At 43.3% G+C, this 24,201-nt stretch overlaps 1 protein-coding gene across 2 annotated transcripts in view; it reads left to right on the forward strand.

Moving 5' to 3' along the window:
• LOC112260816 (serine/threonine-protein kinase tousled-like 1-B) overlaps positions 1 to 24,187 on the forward strand; it is a 25,467-nt gene extending 1,280 nt beyond the window's left edge. The window contains exons 2-22 of one of the 2 annotated variants that reach the window (XM_042328942.1): positions 1,766 to 1,881; positions 2,064 to 2,132; positions 2,489 to 2,527; positions 2,650 to 2,725; positions 7,524 to 7,567; positions 10,835 to 10,936; positions 11,032 to 11,118; positions 11,226 to 11,318; positions 12,533 to 12,643; positions 12,728 to 12,864; positions 13,077 to 13,271; positions 13,398 to 13,464; positions 13,571 to 13,668; positions 13,880 to 13,961; positions 14,071 to 14,162; positions 14,257 to 14,346; positions 20,168 to 20,337; positions 20,673 to 20,808; positions 20,887 to 20,998; positions 21,762 to 21,869; positions 22,015 to 24,187. In XM_042328942.1, coding sequence (XP_042184876.1) covers positions 1,766 to 1,881; positions 2,064 to 2,132; positions 2,489 to 2,527; positions 2,650 to 2,725; positions 7,524 to 7,567; positions 10,835 to 10,936; positions 11,032 to 11,118; positions 11,226 to 11,318; positions 12,533 to 12,643; positions 12,728 to 12,864; positions 13,077 to 13,271; positions 13,398 to 13,464; positions 13,571 to 13,668; positions 13,880 to 13,961; positions 14,071 to 14,162; positions 14,257 to 14,346; positions 20,168 to 20,337; positions 20,673 to 20,808; positions 20,887 to 20,998; positions 21,762 to 21,869; positions 22,015 to 22,164 — 2,174 coding nt within the window. In that variant the 3' untranslated portion in view covers positions 22,165 to 24,187. The remainder of the gene's footprint in view (positions 1 to 1,765; positions 1,882 to 2,063; positions 2,133 to 2,488; positions 2,528 to 2,649; positions 2,726 to 7,523; positions 7,568 to 10,834; positions 10,937 to 11,031; positions 11,119 to 11,225; positions 11,319 to 12,532; positions 12,644 to 12,727; positions 12,865 to 13,076; positions 13,272 to 13,397; positions 13,465 to 13,570; positions 13,669 to 13,879; positions 13,962 to 14,070; positions 14,163 to 14,256; positions 14,347 to 20,167; positions 20,338 to 20,672; positions 20,809 to 20,886; positions 20,999 to 21,761; positions 21,870 to 22,014) is intronic. The other variant, XM_042328943.1, reaches the window with a different exon arrangement.
• Positions 24,188 to 24,201: the final 14 nt, after the last annotated feature.

The following is a 24,201-nucleotide window of genomic DNA, read 5'->3' on the forward strand; positions in this document are numbered from 1 at the left end:
TTCATACAGTCTAACATACTGTTGACACCTGATACATACTACAGTACCAGTCAAAAGTTTGGACACCTACTCATTCAAGGATTTTTCTTTATTTTGACTATTTTCTACATTGTAGAATAATAGTGAAGACATCAAAACTATGAAATGACACATGGAATCATGTAGTAACCAAAAAAGTGTTAAACAAATCAAAATCTATTTTAGATTCTTCAAAGTAGCCACCCTTTGCTTTAATGACAGCTTTGCACACTTTTGGCATTCTCTCAACCAGCTTCACCTGGAATGCTTTTCCAACAGTCTTGAAGGAGTTCCCATATATGCTAAGCACTTGTTGGCTGCTTTTCCTTCACTCTGTGGTCCAACTCATCCCAAACCATCTCAGTTGGGATGAGGTTGGTTGAATGTGGAGGCCAGGTCATCTGATGCAGCACTCCCATCACTCTCCTTCTTGGTCAAATAGCCCTTACACAGCCTGGAGGTGTGTTGGGTTATTGTCCTTTTGAAAAACAAATGGTAGTCCCACTAAGCGCAAACCAGATGTGATGGTGTATCACTGTAGAATGCTGTGGTGGCCATCCTGGTTAAGTGTGCCTTGAATTCTAAGTAAATTACTCACAGTGTCACCAGCAAAGCACCATTACTCCTCCTCCATGCTTCACGATGGGAACCACACATGCAGAGATCCTTTCTCCTACTCTGCCTCTCACAAAGACATGGCGATTAGAACCAAAAATCTAAGGACATATTTCCACCGGTCTAATTTCCATTGCTTGCGTTTCTTGGCCCAAGCATGTCTTATTGGTGTTCTTTAGTAGTTGTTCCTTTGCAGGAACTTGACCATGAAGGCCTGATTCACACAGTCTCCTCTGAACAGTTGATGTTGAGATGTGTCTGTTACTTGAACTCTGAAGCATTTATTTGTGCTGCATTTTCTGAGGCTGGTAACTCTAATGAATGTATCCTCTGCAACAGAGGTAACTCTGGGTCTTCCTTTCCTGTGGCGGTCCTCATGAGAGCCACTTTCATCATAGCGCTTGAAAATGCACTTGAAGAAACTTTCAAAGTTCTTGAAATGTTCCCGGATTGACTGACCTTCATGTCAAAAAGTAATGATAGTTTCTCTACTTATTTGAGCTGCTGTTGCCATAATATGGACTTGGTGTTTTATCAAATAGGGCTTTTTTCTGTATACCAACCCTACCTTGTCACAACACCACTGATTGGCTCAAACGCATTAAGAAGGAAAGAAATTCCACAAATTAACTTTTAACAAGGGACACCTGTTCACTGAAATGTATTCCAGGGGACGACCTCGTGAAGCTGGTTGAGAGATTGCCAAATGTGTGCAAAACTGTCATCAAGGCAAAGGGTGGCTACTTTGAAGAATCTCAAATATAAAATATATTTTGATTTGTTTGATGCTTTTTTTGGTTACTACATGATTCCATGTTATTTCATAGTTTTCTTGTCTTCACTATTATTCTACAATGTAGAAAATTGTAAAAAAATAAATAAATAAAAAAACTTGAATGAATAGGTGTGCCCAAACTTTTGACTGGTACTGTAAGTGCTATAGCTTGGTGCTGTCCATAATGTGTTCACTAAAAGCAGATAGGCTAAGTTGATGTGGGACTGGTGAAGTGCACTGCACTCAAACCATTTGCACTTATCTGATATGCACTTATTTGAAGTGGATAGTAGTGTGAGACAGTCGGATACAGTTTGTTGTATCCTTACATAGCCATATGTGTTATGTTGTGTTTAGGCCCCATGGAGGAGCTGCACAGCCTGGACCCTCGCAGGCAGGAGCTTCTGGAGGCCAGGTTCATGGGTGCGGTCAGCGGCAACACCGTAGGAAGCAGCGCCAGCGGCGGGGCCAAGGTGACAGACACACCCGTTATTACGCAATTACTATCTCACACATAAATACTATAACGCACACGTGCAGGTTTTTACTCATACCAGACACACCAAAAAGTTTTTTTTAAAGGCAAGCACATGAAAATGACACATTACACACACACACTCTTAAACAGTTATGTCTGACTTGTCTGTATGTCCAGGGTCTGGCCAACGAGTGCTCCAACCACAGCTATGGCAGTCTCGGCTCTTCCAGCGACAAAGAGTCAGAGGTGAGACACACACACTATGCAGAGACAATGTCAGTGAGGGACGGGTCTGGCCTAGTTTCAGTGATTAGATGTCACACCATATCACCGACACACAGGTGGTTTACTCGCTGTTAAAAGAAAAGACGCCATTTAGTTTGAGTGGAGACAGGGAAGGCAGGCATTTTGTCTATGTAGCCATTTACATTTTTGGAACCATGGACAGTTAATCAGGAGACTGAATGATATCTTTGTTTGTCCTTGCATGACCCACCTCAATCTTTCTCTTTCCTCCCTCTTTCAACCTTCCTCGCTATCTTTCCTCCATCCCTGTCTCACCCTCTCCTCACTCTCTTTTTAATGTATCTTTCTCTCCCTAGAACTCTGATATGAAGAGGGGGAGTTCTCCTGCATATTCTGTACGTACTCTTCCTTCCTACTGTCCTACCCCCCACCACCACCACCACACACACTCATACACTCTCTTCCTAAGGGGACACACGAATGTCAGAAAAGTGATTTACTATTTGTTTATTCTCAGACCCCTGAGAAGAAGCACTCTGAGTCGCCCAGAGGAAGGAAGAGGAAAGCTGACATCCAATCGGAGAACAGCCAGGGTATGACACATACATACAGTGCCTTCAGAAAGTATGCACACCCCTTGCAAAAAGGCATTAAAATTGGAAGAAATTTGGCAAAGAAACAAACTTTATGTCATGAATTCAAAGCATTATATTTAAGGCAAATCCAAAACAACTCTGAATAGCCGAGTTACACTTTTGACTAAATCTGCTTTATAATCTATGGCAAGACTTGAAAATGGCTGTCTAGCAATGATCAATAACCAACTTGACAGAGCTTGACTTGTAAAAAGAATAATATGCAAATATTGTACAATCCAGGTGTGCAAAGCTCTTAGAGACTTATCCAGAAAGACTCACAGCTGTAATCGCTGCCAAAGATGATTCTAGCATGTATTGACTCAGGGCTGTGAATACTTATGTAAATAAGATATTTCCATTTAACTAGGCAAGTCAGTTAAGAACAAATTCGAATTTTCAATGACGGCCTAGGAACAGTGGGTTAACTGCCTTGTTCAGGGGCAGAATGACAGATTTTTACCTTGTCAGCTCAGGGATTCGATCTTGCAACCTTTTGGTTACTAGTCCAACGCTCTAACGAGTAGGCTACCTGCCACCACATTTTCAATACATTCGCTGAAGTTTCTAAACATGGTTTCATTTTGTCATTATGGGGTCTAGATGGGTGAGGAGAAAAATCTATTTCATCCATTTTGAATTCAGGCTGTAACACGACAAAATGTGAAAAAAGTCAAGGGGTTTGAATACTTTCTTAAGGCACTGTACCTGTTTTCTATGATTGTGTTTTGTAATCCTGTCTTTCATTTTATATTTGCATGTGATGTGTGTGTCTTTGTAATTACAGGGCTCATTTGTAAAAGAGACCTTGGTCTCAACCTGACTCCCTGTCAAAAATAAATAAATGTTTCAATAAAATAAAAATAAAAACAACAGTCGTTATAAACAGGGGTGAAATGATCTGGTCAGGACCTGAAGGAATTTTAGATTCTCCTTGGTACTTGATTTATTTTCATTTCAAAGTCACTCACTCGCAAGCTCCCTGTCGGTAGTCGGGCCCTTCCATTAGACAATGTATATTCTGAATGTCACATGGTATCACTCAGTTAAACAAGGTATATTGAATGTCACATGGTATCACTCAGTTAAACAAGGTATATTGAATGTTACATGGTATCACTCAGTTAAACAAGGTAAACTATATATACAAAAGTATGTGGACACCTCTTCAAATTAGTGGATTAGGCTATTTCAGCCACACCTGTTGCTGAAAGGTGTTTAAAATCGAGCACACTGCCATGCAATCTCCATAGACAAACATTGGCAGTAGAATGGTCTTACTGAAGAGCTCAGTGACTTTAAACGTGGCACCATCATAGGATGCCATCTTTCTAACAAGTCAGTCCATTCAATTTCTGCCCTGCTAGAGCTGCCCCAGTCAACTGTAAGTGCTGTTATTCTGAAGTGGAAACCTCTAGATGCAACAATGCTTCAGCCGCGAAGTGGTAGGCCACACAAGCTCACAGAACGGGACCGCCAAGTGCTGAAGCTCATAGCGTGTAAAAATTGTCTGTCTTTGGTTGCAACACTCACTACCGAGTTCCAAATTGCCTCTGGAAGCAACGTCAGCACAAGAACTGTTCGTCAGGAGCTTCATGAAATGGATTTCTATGGCCTAGCAGCTGCACACACACACAAGCCTAAGATTACCATGTGCAATGCCAAGCGTCGGCTGGAGTGGTGTAAAGCTCTCCGCCATTGGACTCTGGAGCAGTGGAAATGTGTTCTTTGGCGTGATGAATTATACTTAACCATCTGCTGTCCGACCGACTATTCATGGTTTGGCGGATGCCAGGAGAAAGCTAACTGCCCCAGTGCATAGTGCCAACTGTAAAGTTTGGTGGCGGAGGAATAATGGTCTGGGTCTGTTTTTCATGATTCGGGCTAGAGCCCTTAGTTTCAGTGAAGGGACATCTTAATGCTACAGCATACAATGACATTCTAGACGATTCTGTGCTTCCAACTTTGTGGCAACAGTTTGGGGAAGACCCTTTCCTGTTACAACATGACAATGCCCTTATGCACAAAGCAAGGTCCATACAGAAATTGTTTGTTGACATCGGTGTGGAAGAACTTGAGTGGCCTGCACAGAGCCCTGACCTCAACCACATCGGCACATTTGGCATCAATTGGAACATTGACTGCGAGCCAGGCCTAACCACCCAACATCATTGCCCGATCTCACTAATGCTCTTGTCGCTGAATGGAAGAAAGTCCCCTCAGAAATGTTCCAACATCTAGTGGAAAACCTTTCCAGAATGCCTGGAAGCTGTTTTAGCATCAAAAGGGCACAAACTCCATATCAATGCCCATGATTTTGGAATGAGATCTTCGACGAGCAGGTGTCCACATACGTTTGTTCATGAAACTGAAGGCACGAACCACTGCTTTTAATCAGGGCAAGGTGTCTGGTAACATGACTGAATACAAACAGTGCAGCTATTCCCTCCGCAAGGCTATCAAACAAGCTAAGCGCCAGTACAGAGACAAAGTAGAATCTCAATTCAACGGCTCAGACACAAGAGGTATGTGGCAGGGTCTACAGTCAATCACGGACTACAGGAAGAAACCCAGCCCAGTCACGGACCAGGATGTCTTGCTCCCAGGCAGACTAAATAACTTTTTTGCCCGCTTTGAGGACAATACAGTGCCACTGACACGGCCTGCAACGGAAACATGCGGTCTCTCCTTCACTGTAGCCGAAGTGAGTAAGACATTTAAACGTGTTAACCCTCGCAAGGCTGCAGGCCCAGACGGCATCCCCAGCCGCGCCCTCAGAGCATGCGCAGACCAGCTGGCCGGTGTGTTTACGGACATATTCAATCAATCCCTATACCAGTCTGCTGTTCCCACATGCTTCAAGAGGGCCACCATTGTTCCTGTTCCCAAGAAAGCTAAGGTAACTGAGCTAAACGACTACCGCCCCGTAGCACTCACATCCGTCATCATGAAGTGCTTTGAGAGACTAGTCAAGGACCACATCACCTCCACCCTACCTGACACCCTTGACCCACTCCAATTTGCTTACCGCCCAAATAGGTCCACAGATGATGCAATCTCAACCACACTGCACACTGCCCTAACCCATCTGGACAAGAGGAATACCTATGTGAGAATGCTGTTCATCGACTACAGCTCGGCATTCAACACCATAGTACCCTCCAAGCTCGTCATCAAGCTCGAGACCCTGGGTCTCGACCCCGCCCTGTGCAACTGGGTACTGGACTTCCTGACGGGCCGCCCCCAGGTGGTGAGGGTAGGCAACAACATCTCCTCCCCGCTGATCCTCAACACTGGGGCCCCACAAGGGTGCGTTCTGAGCCCTCTCCTGTACTCCCTGTCCACCCACGACTGCGTGGCCACGCACGCCTCCAACTCAATCATCAAGTTTGCGGACGACACAACAGTGGTAGGCTTGATTACCAACAACGACGAGACGGCCTACAGGGAGGAGGTGAGGGCCCTCGGAGTGTGGTGTCAGGAAAATAACCTCACACTCAACGTCAACAAAACTAAGGAGATGATTGTGGACTTCAGGAAACAGCAGAGGGAACACCCCCATCCACATCGATGGAACAGTAGTGGAGAGGGTAGCAAGTTTTAAGTTCCTCGGCATACACATCACAGACAAACTGAATTGGTCCACTCACACAGACAGCATCGTGAGGAAGGCGCAGCAGCGCCTCTTCAACCTCAGGAGGCTGAAGAAATTCGGCTTGTCACCAAAAGCACTCACAAACTTCTACAGATGCACAATCGAGAGCATCCTGGCGGGCTGTATCACCGCCTGGTATGGCAACTGCACCGCCCTCAACCGTAAGGCTCTCCAGAGGGTAGTGAGGTCTGCACAACGCATCACCGGGGGCAAACTACCTGCCCTCCAGGACACATACACCACCCGATGCTACAGGAAGGCCATAAAGATCATCAAGGACATCAACCACCCGAGCCACTGCCTGTTCACCCCGCTGTCATCCAGAAGGCGAGGTCAGTACAGGTGCATCAAAGCTGGGACCGAGAGACTGAAAAACAGCTTCTATCTCAAGGCCATCAGACTGTTAAACAGCCACCACTAACATTGAGTGGCTACTGCCAACACACTGTCAATGACACTGACTCTACTCCAGCCACTTTAATCATGGGAATTGATGGGAAATGATGTAAATATATCACTAGCCACTTTAAACAATGCTACCTTATATAATGTTACTTACCCTACATTATTCATCTCATATGTGCATACGTTGATACTGTACTCTATATCATCGACTGCATCCTTATGTAATACATGTATCACTAGCCACTTTAACTATGCCACTTGGTTTACATACTTATCTCATATGTATATACTGTACTCGATATCATCTACTGTATCTTGCCTATGCTGCTCTGTACCATCACTCATTCATATATCCTTATGTACATATTCTTTATCCCCTTACACTGTGTATAAGACAGTAGTTTTTTTGGAATTGTTAGTTAGATTACTTGTTCGTTATTACTGCATTGTCGGAACTAGAAGCACAAGCATTTCGCTACACTCGCATTAACATCTGCTAACCATGTGTATGTGACAAATAAAATTTGATTTGATTTGATTTGAAGTGTATGTTCTGAATGTCACTCTCCGTTAAACAAGGTGACACAGTGTCATTGTTACATTCTGTTGTAAGGTCCCTGGGCTGTGCTAACCTCTGTATCTGTGTTAATGCGTTGCTAACCCACGGTATCTGCTCTGTGTTCTCCTCCACCACAGGGAAGACTTCCACACGGGGGCCCAAGATCAGTGACTACTTTGATGTGAGTGTCGTATTATGTAGTTGTTCCAGACTCGTTATTTATATGCACTTTGTGTTCTCTCTGTGTAAGTTAAACTAAATGTAAGCCTTCCATGGGCCAAGCTGGTTGGTCTTGACTCGCAAGATGTTTAGTGAGATGCAGCCTATGTGGAGTTGCCAGAAAACGCTAACATCCTGTTTTCAGGGATACAGTATTTTCAATCTAACTTCCATTTCCGCTGAAAAATGGTAGGGACTCTGCTCAGGCATCTTTCTACGCCTGCTATGTTAGGTTAAGTGAGATGATTGGTGATTGGGTCGTGGTGTGATGATTGTGATTGGTTGACATTGTGAATTTCCCAACTTGAGACATTCTTCTATATACTATGAAAGTCCCATGTACTTCCTGGATCATGTCCCTTGCTGTTTTAAGAATGGGATTCCACAAATGTGTCCTCAAATTTATGCATGTCTTCAAATATTTGAGAAAGCAGTCATTTAAGATGCATGTAAAATTATATTCCTATTAGTGGATTATTTACTTCTACCCAATGCCTTTAAGGTTTTCCATAATTAAAAATAGAATGCAATGGAAACCCTTTATTATTATTATTATTATAATAATATTTTTTTTTTTTTCTCGTTTTATTTTGAGATTTGTATATATACAGTGCCTTGCGAAAGTATTCGGCCCCCTTGAACTTTGCGACCTTTTGCCACATTTCAGGCTTCAAACATAAAGATATAAAACTGTATTTTTTTGTGAAGAATCAACAACAAGTGGGAAACAATCATGAAGTGGAACGACATTTATTGGATATTTCAAACTTTTTTAACAATCAAAAACTGAAAAATTGGGCGTGCAAAATTATTCAGCCCCTTTACTTTCAGTGCAGCAAACTCTCTCCAGAAGTTCAGTGAGGATCTCTGAATGATCCAATGTTGACCTAAATGACTAATGATGATAAATACAATCCACCTGTGTGTAATCACGTCTCCGTATAAATGCACCTGCACTGTGATAGTCTCAGAGGTCCGTTAAAAGCGCAGAGAGCATCATGAAGAACAAGGAACACACCAGGCAGGTCCGAGATACTGTTGTGAAGAAGTTTAAAGCCGGATTTGGATACAAAAAGATTTCCCAAGCTTTAAACATCCCAAGGAGCACTGTGCAAGCGATAATATTGAAATGGAAAGAGTATCAGACCACTGCATATCTACCAAGACCTGGCCGTCCCTCTAAACTTTCAGCTCATACAAGGAGAAGACTGTTCAGAGATGCAGCCAAGAGGCCCATGATCACTCTGGATGAACTGCAGAGAACTACAGCTGAGGTGGGAGACTCTGTCCATAGGACAACAATCAGTCGTATATTGCACAAATCTGGCCTTTATGGAAGAGTGGCAAGAAGAAAGCCATTTCTTAAAGATATCCATAAAAAGTGTCGTTTAAAGTTTGCCACAAGCCACTTGGGAGACACACCAAACATGTGGAAGAAGGTGCTCTGGTCAGATGAAACCAAAATTGAACTTTTTGGCAACAATGCAAAACGTTATGTTTGGCGTAAAAGCAACACAGCTCATCACCCTGACCACACCAACCCCACTGTCAAACATGGTGGTGGCAGCATCATGGTTTGGGCCTGCTTTTCTTCAGATGAAGATGGTTCAAATTGATGGGAAGATGGATGGAGCCAAATACAGGACCATTCTGGAAGAAAACCTGATGGAGTCTGCAAAAGACCTGAGACTGGGACGGAGATTTGTCTTCCAACAAGACAATGATCCAAAACATAAAGCAAAATCTACAATGGAATGGTTCAAAAATAAACATATCCAGGTGTTAGAATGGCCAAGTCAAAGTCCAGACCTGAATCCAATCGAGAATCTGTGGAAAGAACTGAAAACTGCTGTTCACAAATGCTCTCCATCCAACCTCACTGAGCTCGAGCTGTTTTGCAAGGAGGAATGGGAAAAAATTTCAGTCTCTCGATGTGCAAAACTGATAGAGACATACCCCAAGCGACTTACAGCTGTAATCGCAGCAAAAGGTGGTGCTACAAAGTATTAACTTAAGGGGCTGAATAATTTTGCACGCCCAATTTTTCAGTTTTTGATTTGTTAAAAAAGTTTGAAATATCCAATAAATGTCGTTCCACTTCATGATTGTGTCCCACTTGTTGTTGATTCTTCACAAAAAAATACAGTTTTATATCTTTATGTTTGAAGCCTGAAATGTGGCAAAAGGTCGCAAAGTTCAAGGGGGCCGAATACTTTCGCAAGGCACTGTATATATGTGTGTGTGTGTGTGTGTGTGTGTGTGTGTGTGTGTGTGTGTGTGTGTGTGTGTATATGTATCTATATAAAAATTTTACTTTTTACCCCTTTTTCGTGATATCCAATTGGTAGTTAGTCTTGTCCCATCGCTGCAACTCCCGTACGGACTCGGGAGAGGCGAAGGTCGAGTGCGTCCTCCGAAACACAATCCAACCAAGCCGCACTACTTCTTTACACACTACCCGCTTAACCCGTCAGCCAGCTCCACCAATGTGTTGAAGGAAACACAGTACAACTAGCGACTGAAGTCAGTGTGCACAGCGCCCGGCACGCCACAGGAGTCACTAGAGCGTGATGGGACAAGAAAATCCCGGCCAGCCAAACCCTGCCCTAACCCGGACGACGCTGGGCCAATTGTGCGCTGCCTCATGGGTCTCCTGGTCTCGGCCGGCTGCAACATAACCTGGGATCGAACCCGGGTCTGTAGTGAGGGCTCTAGCACCTTACACTTCGAACACACCGACAACGTCAGTGCATTTTGGTACACCAGAATTACATTCATTTCCAATGAAACTCTGCGTTTGCCTCGCCGCGTTGCAAAGGCAGTTGCAGTGCGTTCATTGTGGTGCATGCGTTGGATTTATCGAATGTATGTGTCAAACTATATGTGTAGACAGCTTGACAGAAATGGTAGCAGAAGGTGAATGTTGAACTTTTGTTGCATACATTTCCAGATGATGCTGCGACTATTTTGCGCAACGACGCTGTCGGTGTGTTGGAAGCATTAGACCACTGCGTCACTTGGGAGAATGGAAAACTTTAATGAAAGCCATTAGGTAGAACAAAATTAATCCACAAATACAAATATAATTATACATATATCTTAAATGAATGCATTCAAAAACCGTATGGGGCATGATCCAAGAAGTAGGCGGGACTTTCATAGTGTATTGCTGGGCAATATGTATGTGATGTCACTTCCTGTTCCTCACCCTGCTGTTTCCTATGTGTAGTTCCAGGGGGGGAGTGGCTCCAGTCCGGTGAGGGCTCTACCCCAGTTCCTCCGCTCACCACAGAACTCCCACCAAGGTGCTCACTCTGCACCTGGCTCTAACGTACGTATACACACGTGGTAGGACCTTTTTGGGCTTTGGTGTGTGTTTCATCACCTTGTTTATAACAGTGTTGTATGTGTGTTGTCTCTCTGTAGATGAGACAGAACAGCTCCTCTCCTACCAGTCTGTGTTTCGGAGATCACCTGATGAACCACAAAGCCTCCTCCAGCAAGTGTGTTCAGGTAAGACTTGCACACTCTCTCTTTCCTCAAACTCTTATCACATCTCTTTACACTCCTCATACCTGTCACACTTCTTTCTCACCTACTCCTCTCCTGTCTCTCTCCAGACAGAGTTGACAGGTCTGAAACTGGCTGCTCTGGAGAGCAACAAGAGTCTGGACCTGGAGAAGAAAGAGGGACGCATAGATGACCTGCTTAGGGTGAGTTTAGGTGCTAGTTAGGGTACTACAGGTGATGGGTAGAGGTTGTACTAGTTAGGGTACTACAGGTGATGGGTAGAGGTTGTACTAGTTAGGGTACTACAGGTGATGGGTAGAGGTTGTACTAGTTAGGGTACTACAGGTGATGGGTAGAGGTTATACTAGTTGGGGTACTACAGGTAATGGGTAGAGGTTGTACTAGTTAGGGTACTACAGGTGATGGGTAGAGGTTGTACTAGTTAGGGTACTACAGGTGTGGGTAGAGATGGTACTAGTTAGGGTACAATAGGTGTTAGGGTACTACAGGTGATGGGTAGAGGTTGTACTAGTTAGGGTACTATAGGTGATGGGTAGAGGTTGTACTAGTTAGGGTACTATAGATGATGGGTAGAGGTTGTACTAGTTAGGGTACTATAGGTGATGGGTAGAGGTTGTACTAGTTAGGGTACTATAGGTGATGGGTAGAGGTTGTACTAGTTAGGGTACTACAGGTGATGGGTAGAGGTTGTACTAGTTAGGGTACTATAGGTTATAGGTAGAGGTTGTACTAGTTAGGGTACTATAGGTTATAGGTAGAGGTTGTACTAGTTAGGGTACTACAGGTGATGGGTAGAGGTTGTACTAGTTAGGGTACTATAGGTGATGGGTAGAGTGTGTACTAGTTAGGGTACTATAGATGATGGGTAGAGGTTGTACTAGTTAGGGTACTATAGGTGATGGGTAGAGGTTGTACTAGTTAGGGTACTACAGGTGATGGGTAGAGGTTGTACTAGTTAGGGTACTATAGGTGATGGTTAGAGGTTGTACTAGTTAGGGTACTACAGGTGATGGGTAGAGGTTGTACTAGTTAGGGTACTATAGGTGATGGTTAGAGGTTGTACTAGTTAGGGTACTACAGGTGATGGGTAGAGGTTGTACTAGTTAGGGTACTATAGGTGATGGTTAGAGGTTGTACTAGTTAGGGTACTACAGGTGATGGGTAGAGGTTGTACTAGTTAGGGTACTACAGGTGATGGGTAGAGGTTGTACTAGTTAGGGTACTATAGGTGATGGGTAGAGGTTGTACTAGTTAGGGTACTACAGGTGATGGGTAGAGGTTGTACTAGTTAGGGTACTATAGGTGATGGTTAGAGGTTGTACTAGTTAGGGTACTACAGGTGATGGGTAGAGGTTGTGTACTGTTGTGTGTTTATACATGTATTGTTTTCCTCCAGGCCAACTGTGACCTGAGGAGACAGATTGATGAACAGCAGAAACTCCTGGAGAAATACAAGGAGAGACTGAACAAATGCATCACAATGAGCAAGAAACTACTCATAGAGAAGGTGTTGATTTGTTTGTATGGATGTCTGTTACTGACACAAGCCCATGTGCGATTGTGTAACTGGCGTCTATTTGTGTGTATGTAGAGCACCCAGGAGAAGCAGTCGTGCAGAGAGAAGAGCATGCAGGACCGTCTCAGACTGGGTCACTTCACCACTGTACGACATGGAGCCTCCTACACTGAACAGTGGACCGACGGATACGCATTCCAGAACCTTGTCAAGTGAGAATACACACACTTCACAAACCCACATAATATACTGTATGTACATGGTCTGCTCTCCAAAGCATAATGAAACGATAACATTTCCTATGACCTGTTATGTGTAATATGACTTTCTTTTGACCTGTTATATGTGATTACTTTCTTATGACCTGCTATAACACTTTATAAACCCCCCCCCCCACACACACACACACTCTCTCTGTGTGTAGGCAGCAGGAGGGTATCAACCAGCAGAGAGAGGAGATCGAGCGTCAGAGGAAGCTGCTAGCCAAAAGGAAGCCTCCCAACCCCTCCTCCTCCCCCTCCCTCTCCTTAGGAACCACCTCCGAACCCAAACAGCGCAAAGCCAAGGTTGTAAACGGCAATGACCCCGACCCCTTCCTCAAACCCTCCCTGCCTCAGATGTGAGTACACACACACACTGAGGGACACACACACTTGTACATACAGGCATGCATGCGCACGGGCAGATGGATACACACACTTTTGTGTTGTTGGTGCAGTGACGTTTATCAACTCTTTTTTTTTAGGTTGACTCTGGCTGAGTATCATGAGCAGGAGGAGATCTTCAAGCTTCGCCTGGGACACCTGAAGAAGGTTGGTTTCACTATGAACACAAACATGTTTGTTCAAAGTACTATTGTCCCGGATCCCAAAATGAATACGATTAACTGTCTGAGTAATGTGGTTGACTGTCTCTCAGGAGGAGGCTGAGATCCAGGCAGAGCTGGAGAGGTTGGAGAGGGTGAGGAACCTCCACATCCGAGAGCTGAAGAGGATCAACAATGAGGACAGCTCATCGTAAGTACAAGACAGGAAGACGCAATCATATAGAAGTACTGACCCCAGCTCTGTCTCCTGGTTCAAAACCCAACCCTAGTGCCTACCTATCCGTAGGCCAGTAGCTATAGTGTGGCTGACTGCCAAGTTGATACTTTCTAGGTGTTCATAAGATAATAATTGTAATATACTATAGGAAGCAGCCTGTTCAGTCTATCTGTCTGTCTGTCAGGTTTAAAGACCACCCCACTCTGAATGAGAGGTACCTGCTGCTGTATCTGCTAGGCAGAGGTGGCTTCAGTGAAGTCTATAAGGTATGGATTGACTACTAGTATGTGCTTGTGAATGATTATTAAGAGATTCTAGATCCATACTGTACCTGTGCTTGTGAGTGTTTGTCTGATGTGTGTTCTGTGTCTTCAGGCCTTTGACCTGTTTGAGCAGCGCTACGCAGCCGTTAAAATCCACCAACTCAACAAGAACTGGAGAGAGGAGAAGAAGGAGAACTACCACAAGTATGAGACGCAGAATTTACAACCAAGTTTACATCCAAGTTTTAAACGTTATTTGACCAGACTTGCTTACACACAATATTGTTTTCTGTCCCAGGCATGCCTGTAGAGAATACCGGATACACAAACAGCTGGACCATCCCAGAATAGTCAAACTCTACGACTACTTCTCCCTGGATACAGACACGTAAGTGACGTTTTACCCCAAATATAGTACAGTTCTTTCACAGATCAGATGAAGGAGAGGAAGCCATTTTAGACTGTTGAGATGCCTCTTAGGTTATAGTTAATGGAGTCCATTGTCTTCTCTGTTTCTCTTGCTCACACTCTTTCTCTGTTTTTCTCTTGTGGTGGAATTATTGTAATCGAGAGGATTTCAAAAACAATCAAACTTAATTATTTAATTAGTGCAGTAATGGAGCTGGTCGGTAACCACCCCTGGAGGTGATCACTGAGAACTCAACAAGCTGGTTTGAGCCACAGCATTTTATAGCAAAGTCCATTCTCCTTCAGTCTACATGACTAACAACAGATGTATGGAATGGGATGTATGGAAGGTTAAGATTTGTATGAAAGATACTTATAATTCACAGCAGACAGTATCTGTCCTCATTGTGTAGAGACCAAGGTCTGGCCCACCAACTCCATACTGGAGCCATCTCCCACTGGTACCTGAGTACAGAAACAGTAACTCATGCTCTGGAATGCGGTATCACCCAAAGACATCGTAAATCTCCTGCCAGTGTTACATCTCCCAGAGGCCCACTTTCAGTTCGTACAGACACAATAGAGTTATAAGAACCCTCTATTCTGTTGCATAATACAACCATTTGATGCAATTACAACATTATAACATGATCTTGCAATTTTGCCATCACATGCCCCCATTTTGAGAGTCCTCTCAACTTAAAAGAAAATTACAAGATTTAAAAAACATGAATTCATATGTAGAAATTGCATACATTCTTCAAAAACCAAGAAGCAGGAAAGCAATAACTCATTGTATGGGTTCCTGCTCGTGACTGACTGACCAGAGATGGCGCCGACAGAGATGGTCGTCTCGCTTCGCGTTCTTAGGAAACTATGCAGTATTTTGTTTTTTTATGTATTATTTCTTACATTGTTACCCCAGGAAATCTAAAGTCTTATTACATACAGCCGGGAAGAACTATTGGATATAAGAGCAACGTCAACTTAAAAACATTACGACCAGGAATACGACTTTCCCGAAGCGGATCCTCTGTTCGGACCACCACCCAGGACAATGGATCAGATCCCGGTAGGTGACCCAAAAAAACAGCGCCGCAGACTGAGCGGTCTTCTGGTCAGGCTCCGTAGCCTGTCACATCACTATCCGCTCCCGAGTATACTACTCGCCAATGTCCAGTCTCTTGACAACAAGGTAGACGAAATTAGAGCAAGGGTTGCCTTCCAGAGAGACATCAGAGATTGTATCATTCTCTGTTTCACTGAAACATGGCTCACTCGGGATATGTTATCAGAATCGATACAGCCACCCGGTATCTTCACGCATCGCGCCAACAGAAACCTCTCGTAACAGGAAGGGCGGGGGTGTATGCCTTATGATTAACGAGTCGTGGTGTGATCATAATAACATACAAACATACGGGACTTAGGTCCTTTTGTTCATCTGACCTAGAATTCCTTACAATCAAATGCCGACCGCATTATCTACCAAGAGAATTCTCTTCGATTATAATCACAGCCGTGTACCCCCCCCGACGCAGACACCTCGACGGCCCTGAAAGAACTGCATTGGACTCTATGTAAACTGGAAACCATATTTCTTGATGCTGCATTTATTGTACCTGGGTTTTTTTCACAAAACTAATATGAAAATAAGGCGCCCTAAAGTGTATCAGTATATTGATTGCATGACCCGGGCTGGCAGCATTCTGGATCATTGTTACTCTAACTTCCGCGACCCATACAAAGCCATCCTTTTGGCAAATCTGGACCAGGACTCCATTTTGTTGCTCCCAGCATATAGACAGAAACTTAAACAGGAAACGAACGCCAGTGCTCATGTCTGCTTGACGTTGGTCCGACCTATTGGATTACACGCTTCAAGATTGCTTCGATCACGTGGACTGGGATATGTTCTGGATAGCCTCAGACAACAACATTGATGTTTACGCTGATTCAGTGAGAGAGTTTATTAGCTAGTGCATCGGTGATGTTGTTCCCAGGATGACTATTACAACCTTCCTCAACCAGAAACCGTGGATTGATGGCAGCATTTGCACAAAACTGAAAGAGCAAACCATTGCTTTTAATCATGGCAAGGCGACCGGAAACATGAGCGAATACAAACAGTGTAGCTATTCCCTCCGCAAGGCAATCCAACAAGCTAAGAGTCAGTATAGAGACGAGCAGTCGCAATTCAACGGCTCAGACACGAGATGTACAGTGGGAGAACAAGTATTTGAAACACTGCCGATTTTGCAGGTTTTCCTACTTACAAAGCATGTAGAGGTCTGTCATTTTTATCATAGGTACACCTCAACTGTGAGACGGAATCTAAAACAAAAATCCAGAAAATCACATTGTATGATTTTTAAGTAATTCATTTGCATTTTATTGCATGACATAAGTATTTGATACATCAGACAAGCTGAACTTAATATTTGGTCCAGAAACCTTTGTTTGCAATTACAGAGATCATACGTTTCCTCTAGTTCTTGACCAGGTTTGCACACACTGCAGCAGGGATTTTGGCCCACTCCTCCATACAGACCTTCACCAGATCCTTCAGGTTTCGGGGCTGTCGCTGGGCAATACGGACTTTCAGCTCCCTCCAAAGATTTTCTATTGGGTTCAGGTCTGGAGACTGGCTAGGCCACTCCAGGACCTTGAGATGCTTCTTACGGAGCCACTCCTTAGTTGCCCTGGCTGTGTGTTTCGGGTCGTTGTCATGCTGGAAGACCCAGCCAAGACCCAATGCTCTTACTGGGGGAAGGAGGTTGTTGGCCAAGATCTTGAGATACATGGCCCCATCCATCCTCCCCTCAGGTGCAGTCGTCCTGTCCCCTTTGCAGAAAAGCATCCCCAAAGAATGATGTTTCCTCCTCCATGCTTCACGTTTGAGATGGTGTTCTTGGGGTTGTACTCATCCCTCTTCTTCCTCCAACTCAAAACCTACATACGTCTACTTATGGGTTGTTTAAGTTGCATCTCATTATATTCCCAGTATTACTTTACAAATCTCCAGTTGTCGATTATACACACATACAACTCATCATATTTTCATATCTGATTACGTACTCACATCATCCATTCCATGTGCGTTTTCAAGGACTCTCCCCAGCTACGAAGCAGCGCTCCAAACATACTCCCAGTGGAACCAAAAAAATGTACTTTTATTTCCCGTACAATGACCGGCCTGTCATGGGATCCTCAGCGGTTCTCTAACCTCCCAGGAACCACAAAGTCTAGGCTCCCAGAAACTATAGACTTGCTGCTAACGTCCCTCTCTCAATACTGCCCGAGATATTCTATGATGAATTACATTAAGTCAACATTTCTTAACCAAATTTCAATCATCTTATTATGCAAATGTTTATCTTATTTACACACTCACACAGTACTGTTCCCAAACACATTTAAACAATATTTTTATAACCTGCGGGAATGGTTTATAGCTTTCACATAGTTACTTAACTATTTGAAACCATTGCATACCATTAACTTATCTACTAATTATTATTTATCTCAGGCTCACACAGAGCCTTCATGATCACCCACACAGGATTGATCGAATGCTTACACAGAACATGACTAAATAACCATCGACACAGGATTGGTAAGATGTCCTCACAGAACATCATTGAAAGGTTACCCAGAGACTTGCGGCCACACAGAAAGCTTCTACAAAGATTACCCGCACAGGATTTCAAACCCTGTCTATATGAACAGGGAAACCCATAACATTATCAAAATATAGCCTTATTAGTGGTCCCACAACAGGGCGTTTAGTAAACAAATCGAAACGCTCGTGCAACTTCCAGCGGTAAGGTCGGACGAAAATTCCGCTGGAAGTTGCACGAGCGTTTCGATTTGTTTACCAAACACCCTAACAAAAGGAGGTATATGGACATAAATGATGAACTTGATCAAACAAATCAAACATTTATCGTGGAACTGGGATTCCTGGGAGTGCATTCTGATGAAGATCATCAAAGGTAAGTTAATATTTATAATGCTATTTCTGACTAATGTTGACTGCGCAACATGGCGGATTTTTGGCTGTTTTGGGCTCTGAGCTCCGTAGTCAGATTATTGCATGGTATGCTTTTTTCGTTGTTTTTTAAAACAAATCTGACACAGCAGTTGCATTAAGGAGAAGGTTATCTAAAGTTCCATGCATAACACTTGTATTTTCATCAACATTTATTTGGAGTATTTCTGTAAATTGATGTGGCTCTCTGCAAAATCACAGCATGTTTTGGAACTACTTAACATAAACACGCCAATGTAAAATGCGATTTTTGGATATAAATATGAATTTTATCGAACAAAACATACATGTATTGTGTAACATGAAGTCCTATGAGTGTCATCTGATGAAGATCATCAATGGTTAGTGATTTATTTTATCTCTATTTTTGTGACTCCTCTCTTTGGCTGGAAAAATGGCTGGGTTTTTCTGTGACTTGGTGGTGACCTAACATAATCATTTGTGGAGTTGTCGCTGTAAAGCATTTTTTAGATCAGAAACTGTGGCTGGATTAACAAGAATGTTATCTTTAAAATGGTGCCTAATACTTGTATGTTTGAGAAATTAGATTTATGAGATTTCTGTTGATTTGTATTTGGCGCACTGCAATTTCATTGGCTGTTGGCGAGGGGTACCCCGTTCCCAGACAAGTTAACAAAAGTTTTTATCAATTACATACACGTTAGAATTTGAACTTCACTAAAGTCAGATGCCTAGCAAGGCGTCACCTGCACTCTCGTTCTTCATTCAATACGTCAACCTCACCAATCCTACTGTGATCAACCCAGTACCACGGATCTGGACTTTTGGTCGCCCACAACTGGCTAATTAACAATCATGTCCAAGGATTCCGCACTTAAGAACACTCTCATCAACACAACTCAGTCCTGCTAGTCACCCCAGCTGTGGCCCTCTTAAGGAACACCTCGCTCTAAGTGTACACTCAACAGGGGCTTTTGTTATTTTTTGTTGTTTTTCTTTTTTATCTTTTCATCACTTGTTCAGTTAATGTCTAATTAGTACTATTAATTCTGTGCATGTTCAAGTCTCACCCTTAATCCAATTCTGTATCCATTCAGCTGACGCTCTCAGCCAGGTGGGGATCCGATCTGCTCCAAATAGTGGAGAATGGCTTTCCCCTGGTTGCATCTAATCCAACTACCCATGCACGGTTAACCTGAGTTTCACTGGGAACAATCAGATAAATTGAAGTTTATCGTCCCATCCTCGTCGCCAAAATTGTGGTGGATTTTTTGTAATCAAAAGGAGAGACTAAGATTTCTTCAAAAAAAAATCAAAATTTATTATTTAATTACTGCAGTAAGGGAGCTGGTCGGTAATCACCCCTGGAGGTGACCACTGAGAACTCAACAAGCTGGTTTGAGCCACAGCATTTTATAGCAAAGTCCATTCTCCTTCAGTCTACATGACTAACAAAAGATGTATGGAATGGGTCAAAGTGTTAAGATTTGTATGAAAGATACTTATAATTCACAGCAGACAGTATTGGCTGTAAAAACTGTTCTCATTGTGTAGAAACCAGAGTCTGGCCCCAAGACATCTCCCTGATATCACCCAAAGACATCGTAAATCTCCTGTCAGTGTTGAATCTCCCAGAGGCCCACTTTCAGTTCACACAGACACAATAGAGTTATACGAATCCTCTATTCTGTTGCAAAAACAACCATTTGATGCAATTACAGCATTATAACATAATCTTGCAATTTTGCTCTCACGCTTTCTCTTTCTGTCTCTTTCTCTCTGCCTTTAGGTTCTGTACGGTTCTAGAGTTCTGTGAGGGGAACGACTTGGACTTCTATCTGAAACAGAACAAGCTGATGTCAGAGAAGGAGGCGCGGTCTATCGTCATGCAGATAGTTAATGCCCTGCGATACCTCAATGAGATCAAACCCCCCATCATACACTATGACCTCAAACCAGGTACACACACACACCCGCTACGACCTCAAACCAGTTACACACACACCACAGGAGGCTGCTGAGGGGAGGACAGCTCATAATAATGTCTTGAACAGAGTAAATGGAATGGTATCAAACACCTGGAAACCATGTGTCTGTATTTGATACCATTCCACTGATTCCACTCCAGTCATTACCACAAACCCGTCCTCCCCAATTAAGGTGCCACCAACCTCCTGTGACACACACACACTACAACCTCAAACCAGGCACACACACAAACACACTCGTTGACACAGTGACTCATGTTTGTGTCTGTGACATACACACATACTCAACTCACGCCTCTTGTGCAGGTAATATCTTGCTGGTGGATGGGACTGCATGTGGAGAGATAAAGATCACAGACTTTGGGCTGTCTAAGATCATGGATGATGACAACTATGGTGTGGACGGCATGGATCTCACATCACAGGGAGCTGGCACATACTGGTGAGACACGACACACAAATAGTTATATTAGTTTTTTTTCTATTGTATATTGTTTCTTCATGTTTTCCTCTTGTACAGGTACCTTCCCCCAGAGTGTTTTGTAGTAGGCAAGGAGCCTCCTAAGATCTCTAACAAAGTGGACGTCTGGTCAGTCGGGGTCATCTTCTTCCAGTGCCTCTATGGACGGAAGGTAAGCACTCACACTCATTGGGGTACCTCTGAAGTGTACTCATTTTATTTTTCTCAGTGATCAGGGCCTAAAATTAACACCTGCCAAATGCGGGTACATTTTGGCATTGGCGGGTAAGATGTCTATTTTACTAGCCTCGTTGGCGGGTGGTCAGGGCTTCACAGTTTGAGCATGTCACTTGCATTTGTGAATTAAAAAAAACTTAATTATGATAAAGTGTATAGTCAAATAAATACTGCAGTAGTTGTTTTCAAAGTAAAAGTTGGTCTAATTTACTTATAGCAAAAATCTACTGAAATGAGACTTTGTCCTTGTGTTTCTTGGCTATTTCCATTGTTTTGTTCACAAGCGAGGTTGTTTTCTATGTTTGAGTTTCTACTGCTAGGGAGAGAAGACAATGCTTCTACTAACTAGTCAGACTCAATCTCACAGGAACAAACATGACAGGAACAAACATGACTGGAGGTTACCACGGTAACCCCCCACCCTTAAAGGGGCAGGTGAACATATTTGTCATCTGTGACACATCTGTCATCTGTGACATTTCGGTTAAAAGACTCAGGACACAAAAAATTAAATTAAACAATATACTACATTACTTCTTATTAGTAATGAATTTATTGTTTTAGAAAAATTGCAAAGCATAAGCATCTGTAATTTCTTGTAAAATAATTTACCACAGTGGTTGGTAGCCCAAAAGGTGAATTTTAGGCCCAGTCAGTTATACCTCAGTTTTGTTTTAACTGTGTGTGTGTTCATGCAGCCATTTGGCCATAACCAGTCTCAGCAGGACATCCTTCAGGAGAACACCATCCTCAAAGCCACCGAGGTCCAGTTCCCTGCCAAGCCCCAGGCCAGCACAGAGGCCAAGGTGACTCATACTTACTCTGAATTGTACACTCGTCAGGACATGTCTGAATGTGACTAGGACAGACAAAGCATGAGAAGCTGATCCATATTCTATAGATTAACTAACATCTCTCGCTCCATCTTCCTTCTCTATCTCTCCCTGTCAGGCGTTTATCCGACGCTGTCTGGCCTACCGTAAGGAGGCTCGTTTCGACGTTCACCAGCTGGGCACTGACACATACCTCCTCCCTCACATGAGACGCACCAACTCCTCAGGCTCCCTTCAGCCCGCCTCCTCCTCAATCTCCTCCTACTGAATGGCTGATGGACATGACTGACAGGCCCACCGGCCAATCCTATAGCAGAACTGATCCTAATATGGGAAATGGAGTGGTGTTGGGTATTCAGAATCCCCCAGCCGCAGTGAAAGGGACATGAATTTGTTTGGCTGAATAGAATGGAATGGATGACACGTGAGATGGGGAAAGAGAAAGACAGAGTGGAGGTGGAGACACTGCTAATGTTTCCAGGTAGCTTTGCCGAAACGTTGCACTGTGTTCTGATCCTGAAGGTGTACCTGCTTTACAGAGAGAGAGAGGAAGGAAGAGAAGCTCTACCCCTTGTGCATGCCATTGGACATGCTGTGTCTGTTGCCATGGGGACTTAAGTGAGGCTAGGCCACACCCCTTGCTAATGTTGAACTGGGCTCTTATTGGTGGAGAGGTAAACTGTAAACAAAAAGCAACACGTTTAGTTGTTTATTGGAATCCCCATCAGAAGTCCATTCCGAAATAGTCTACTAGCTTCTACTATAGAAGGCACTTCCTGTAGATCTGAAGGGATTGGATAGGCATTAAACTATCTCCACCTTGTGCCTGGATAGGCCAAGTGGAATGTTCTCCATATTGCTTAGACCTCTGCGGTCAGTTCAGATCTACACCAGTATGTTGGTGCTAGAGGTCGATTTGGGATGTGGCTTGAATCCCCAGAATAGATCAGTTGGTTTGCCAGATTCACAGTAAACCTTGGACTAAATTGCACTTATAATCAAGATGATTTGGTTTCATGGACATGACTTCTTGAAATAGTCCTGGACTAAGGCTAAGCTTCAGTCCCAGACTGTCAGACAGAAGCTCATATTTAATATGTTCATAAAGTCACGTTTTTAGATCTTGAATCAAGAATGAAATCTACTCCTGGATTAATATAATCTGGCTGTGTGAAAGAAGTTGGTTTTAGGCAGTTTAGGTCCTCCGTGGATCCATCCCTCTACAATGTGCTGAGTGCTAGGCCTGTTCAGGCAATGACGTCTGTTTAGCAGAACACAATGAAACCATATAAGGATCAGCTTTATTGTAAAAATTAAGGTTTCAATACTCAAATCATCTGGAGGAGTGACATATCTGCAATCTCAGTCTGTACAGGGGGTCAAACACACTCAATGTACTGAACTCTCACTAGGCAGTGCCCCGTCTGCACCTGTTCTCAAATGAATAAAAGACAAAACGTCTAGAAAATAATTCTCTTATTTCCCACTTTGCTTTGAAATTGTACCCTTCCCTTACTGTTTTGTCTATTCTACCTTCACGTTTTATATTGTAGATGGGAAATAACAGGTGAAACGTTGAGCACATGCAAAGCTTTAGCAAGTCCAACTCTTGGTTTCTCATGTCTCCTTGTTCATTTGTGCTACGAAATGATTTTTTTATTTTGCTGCTATGTAGGTGTGGCTTTTAGTTAAGATCTATCTGTATGAGCTACCTCAGGTACAGATAGTGCAGACCCGTGCGAACAGGAACACTCTAGGGCCCTGAAGTGTATAGCCTACTCTTTAGTGGCCCTTTGAAGTGTACACTCCACTGTGGTGAGAAGAATAATGCTTCTGTATGCCAGGAGTTCCAATAACGTCAAACTGTTTTACCACAGCAATGTTTATTAGTAGTCTGGAAACCATGTGTCATATATATATATATATATATATAAAGTTGTATAAAACTGTTCGTGACATATATGAAGGAAAAGCGCAGTTTGATGAAGGCTCTCTTCTGTTCACTAACACTTTACTTGAAGTCTGTCATAAGGCCTGCGTAACACTGACATAACAGGTGTCATAAGGAGTTATTAAAGCATATTGGTAGTGTACATATTGTAAGACTGTGGAGTGTTAAACAGACGATGCTTAGTGTGAACATCATGGCAGACCATAAAGCAGGAGCCACAGCAGTTGAACACCATGTAAACTGGTTTCACCACTGTCTGATACATACAGATACGAGAATGAATGGGAGGCAATGTCAGGTCCTGTCATTCATATGCAATAAAGATTGCCCTACCAAGGTCGCTGCCTTTGGTTT

Source organism: Oncorhynchus tshawytscha, linkage group LG10 (assembly GCF_018296145.1).
Source record: "Oncorhynchus tshawytscha isolate Ot180627B linkage group LG10, Otsh_v2.0, whole genome shotgun sequence".
NCBI classification, from domain to species: Eukaryota; Metazoa; Chordata; class Actinopteri; order Salmoniformes; family Salmonidae; genus Oncorhynchus; species Oncorhynchus tshawytscha.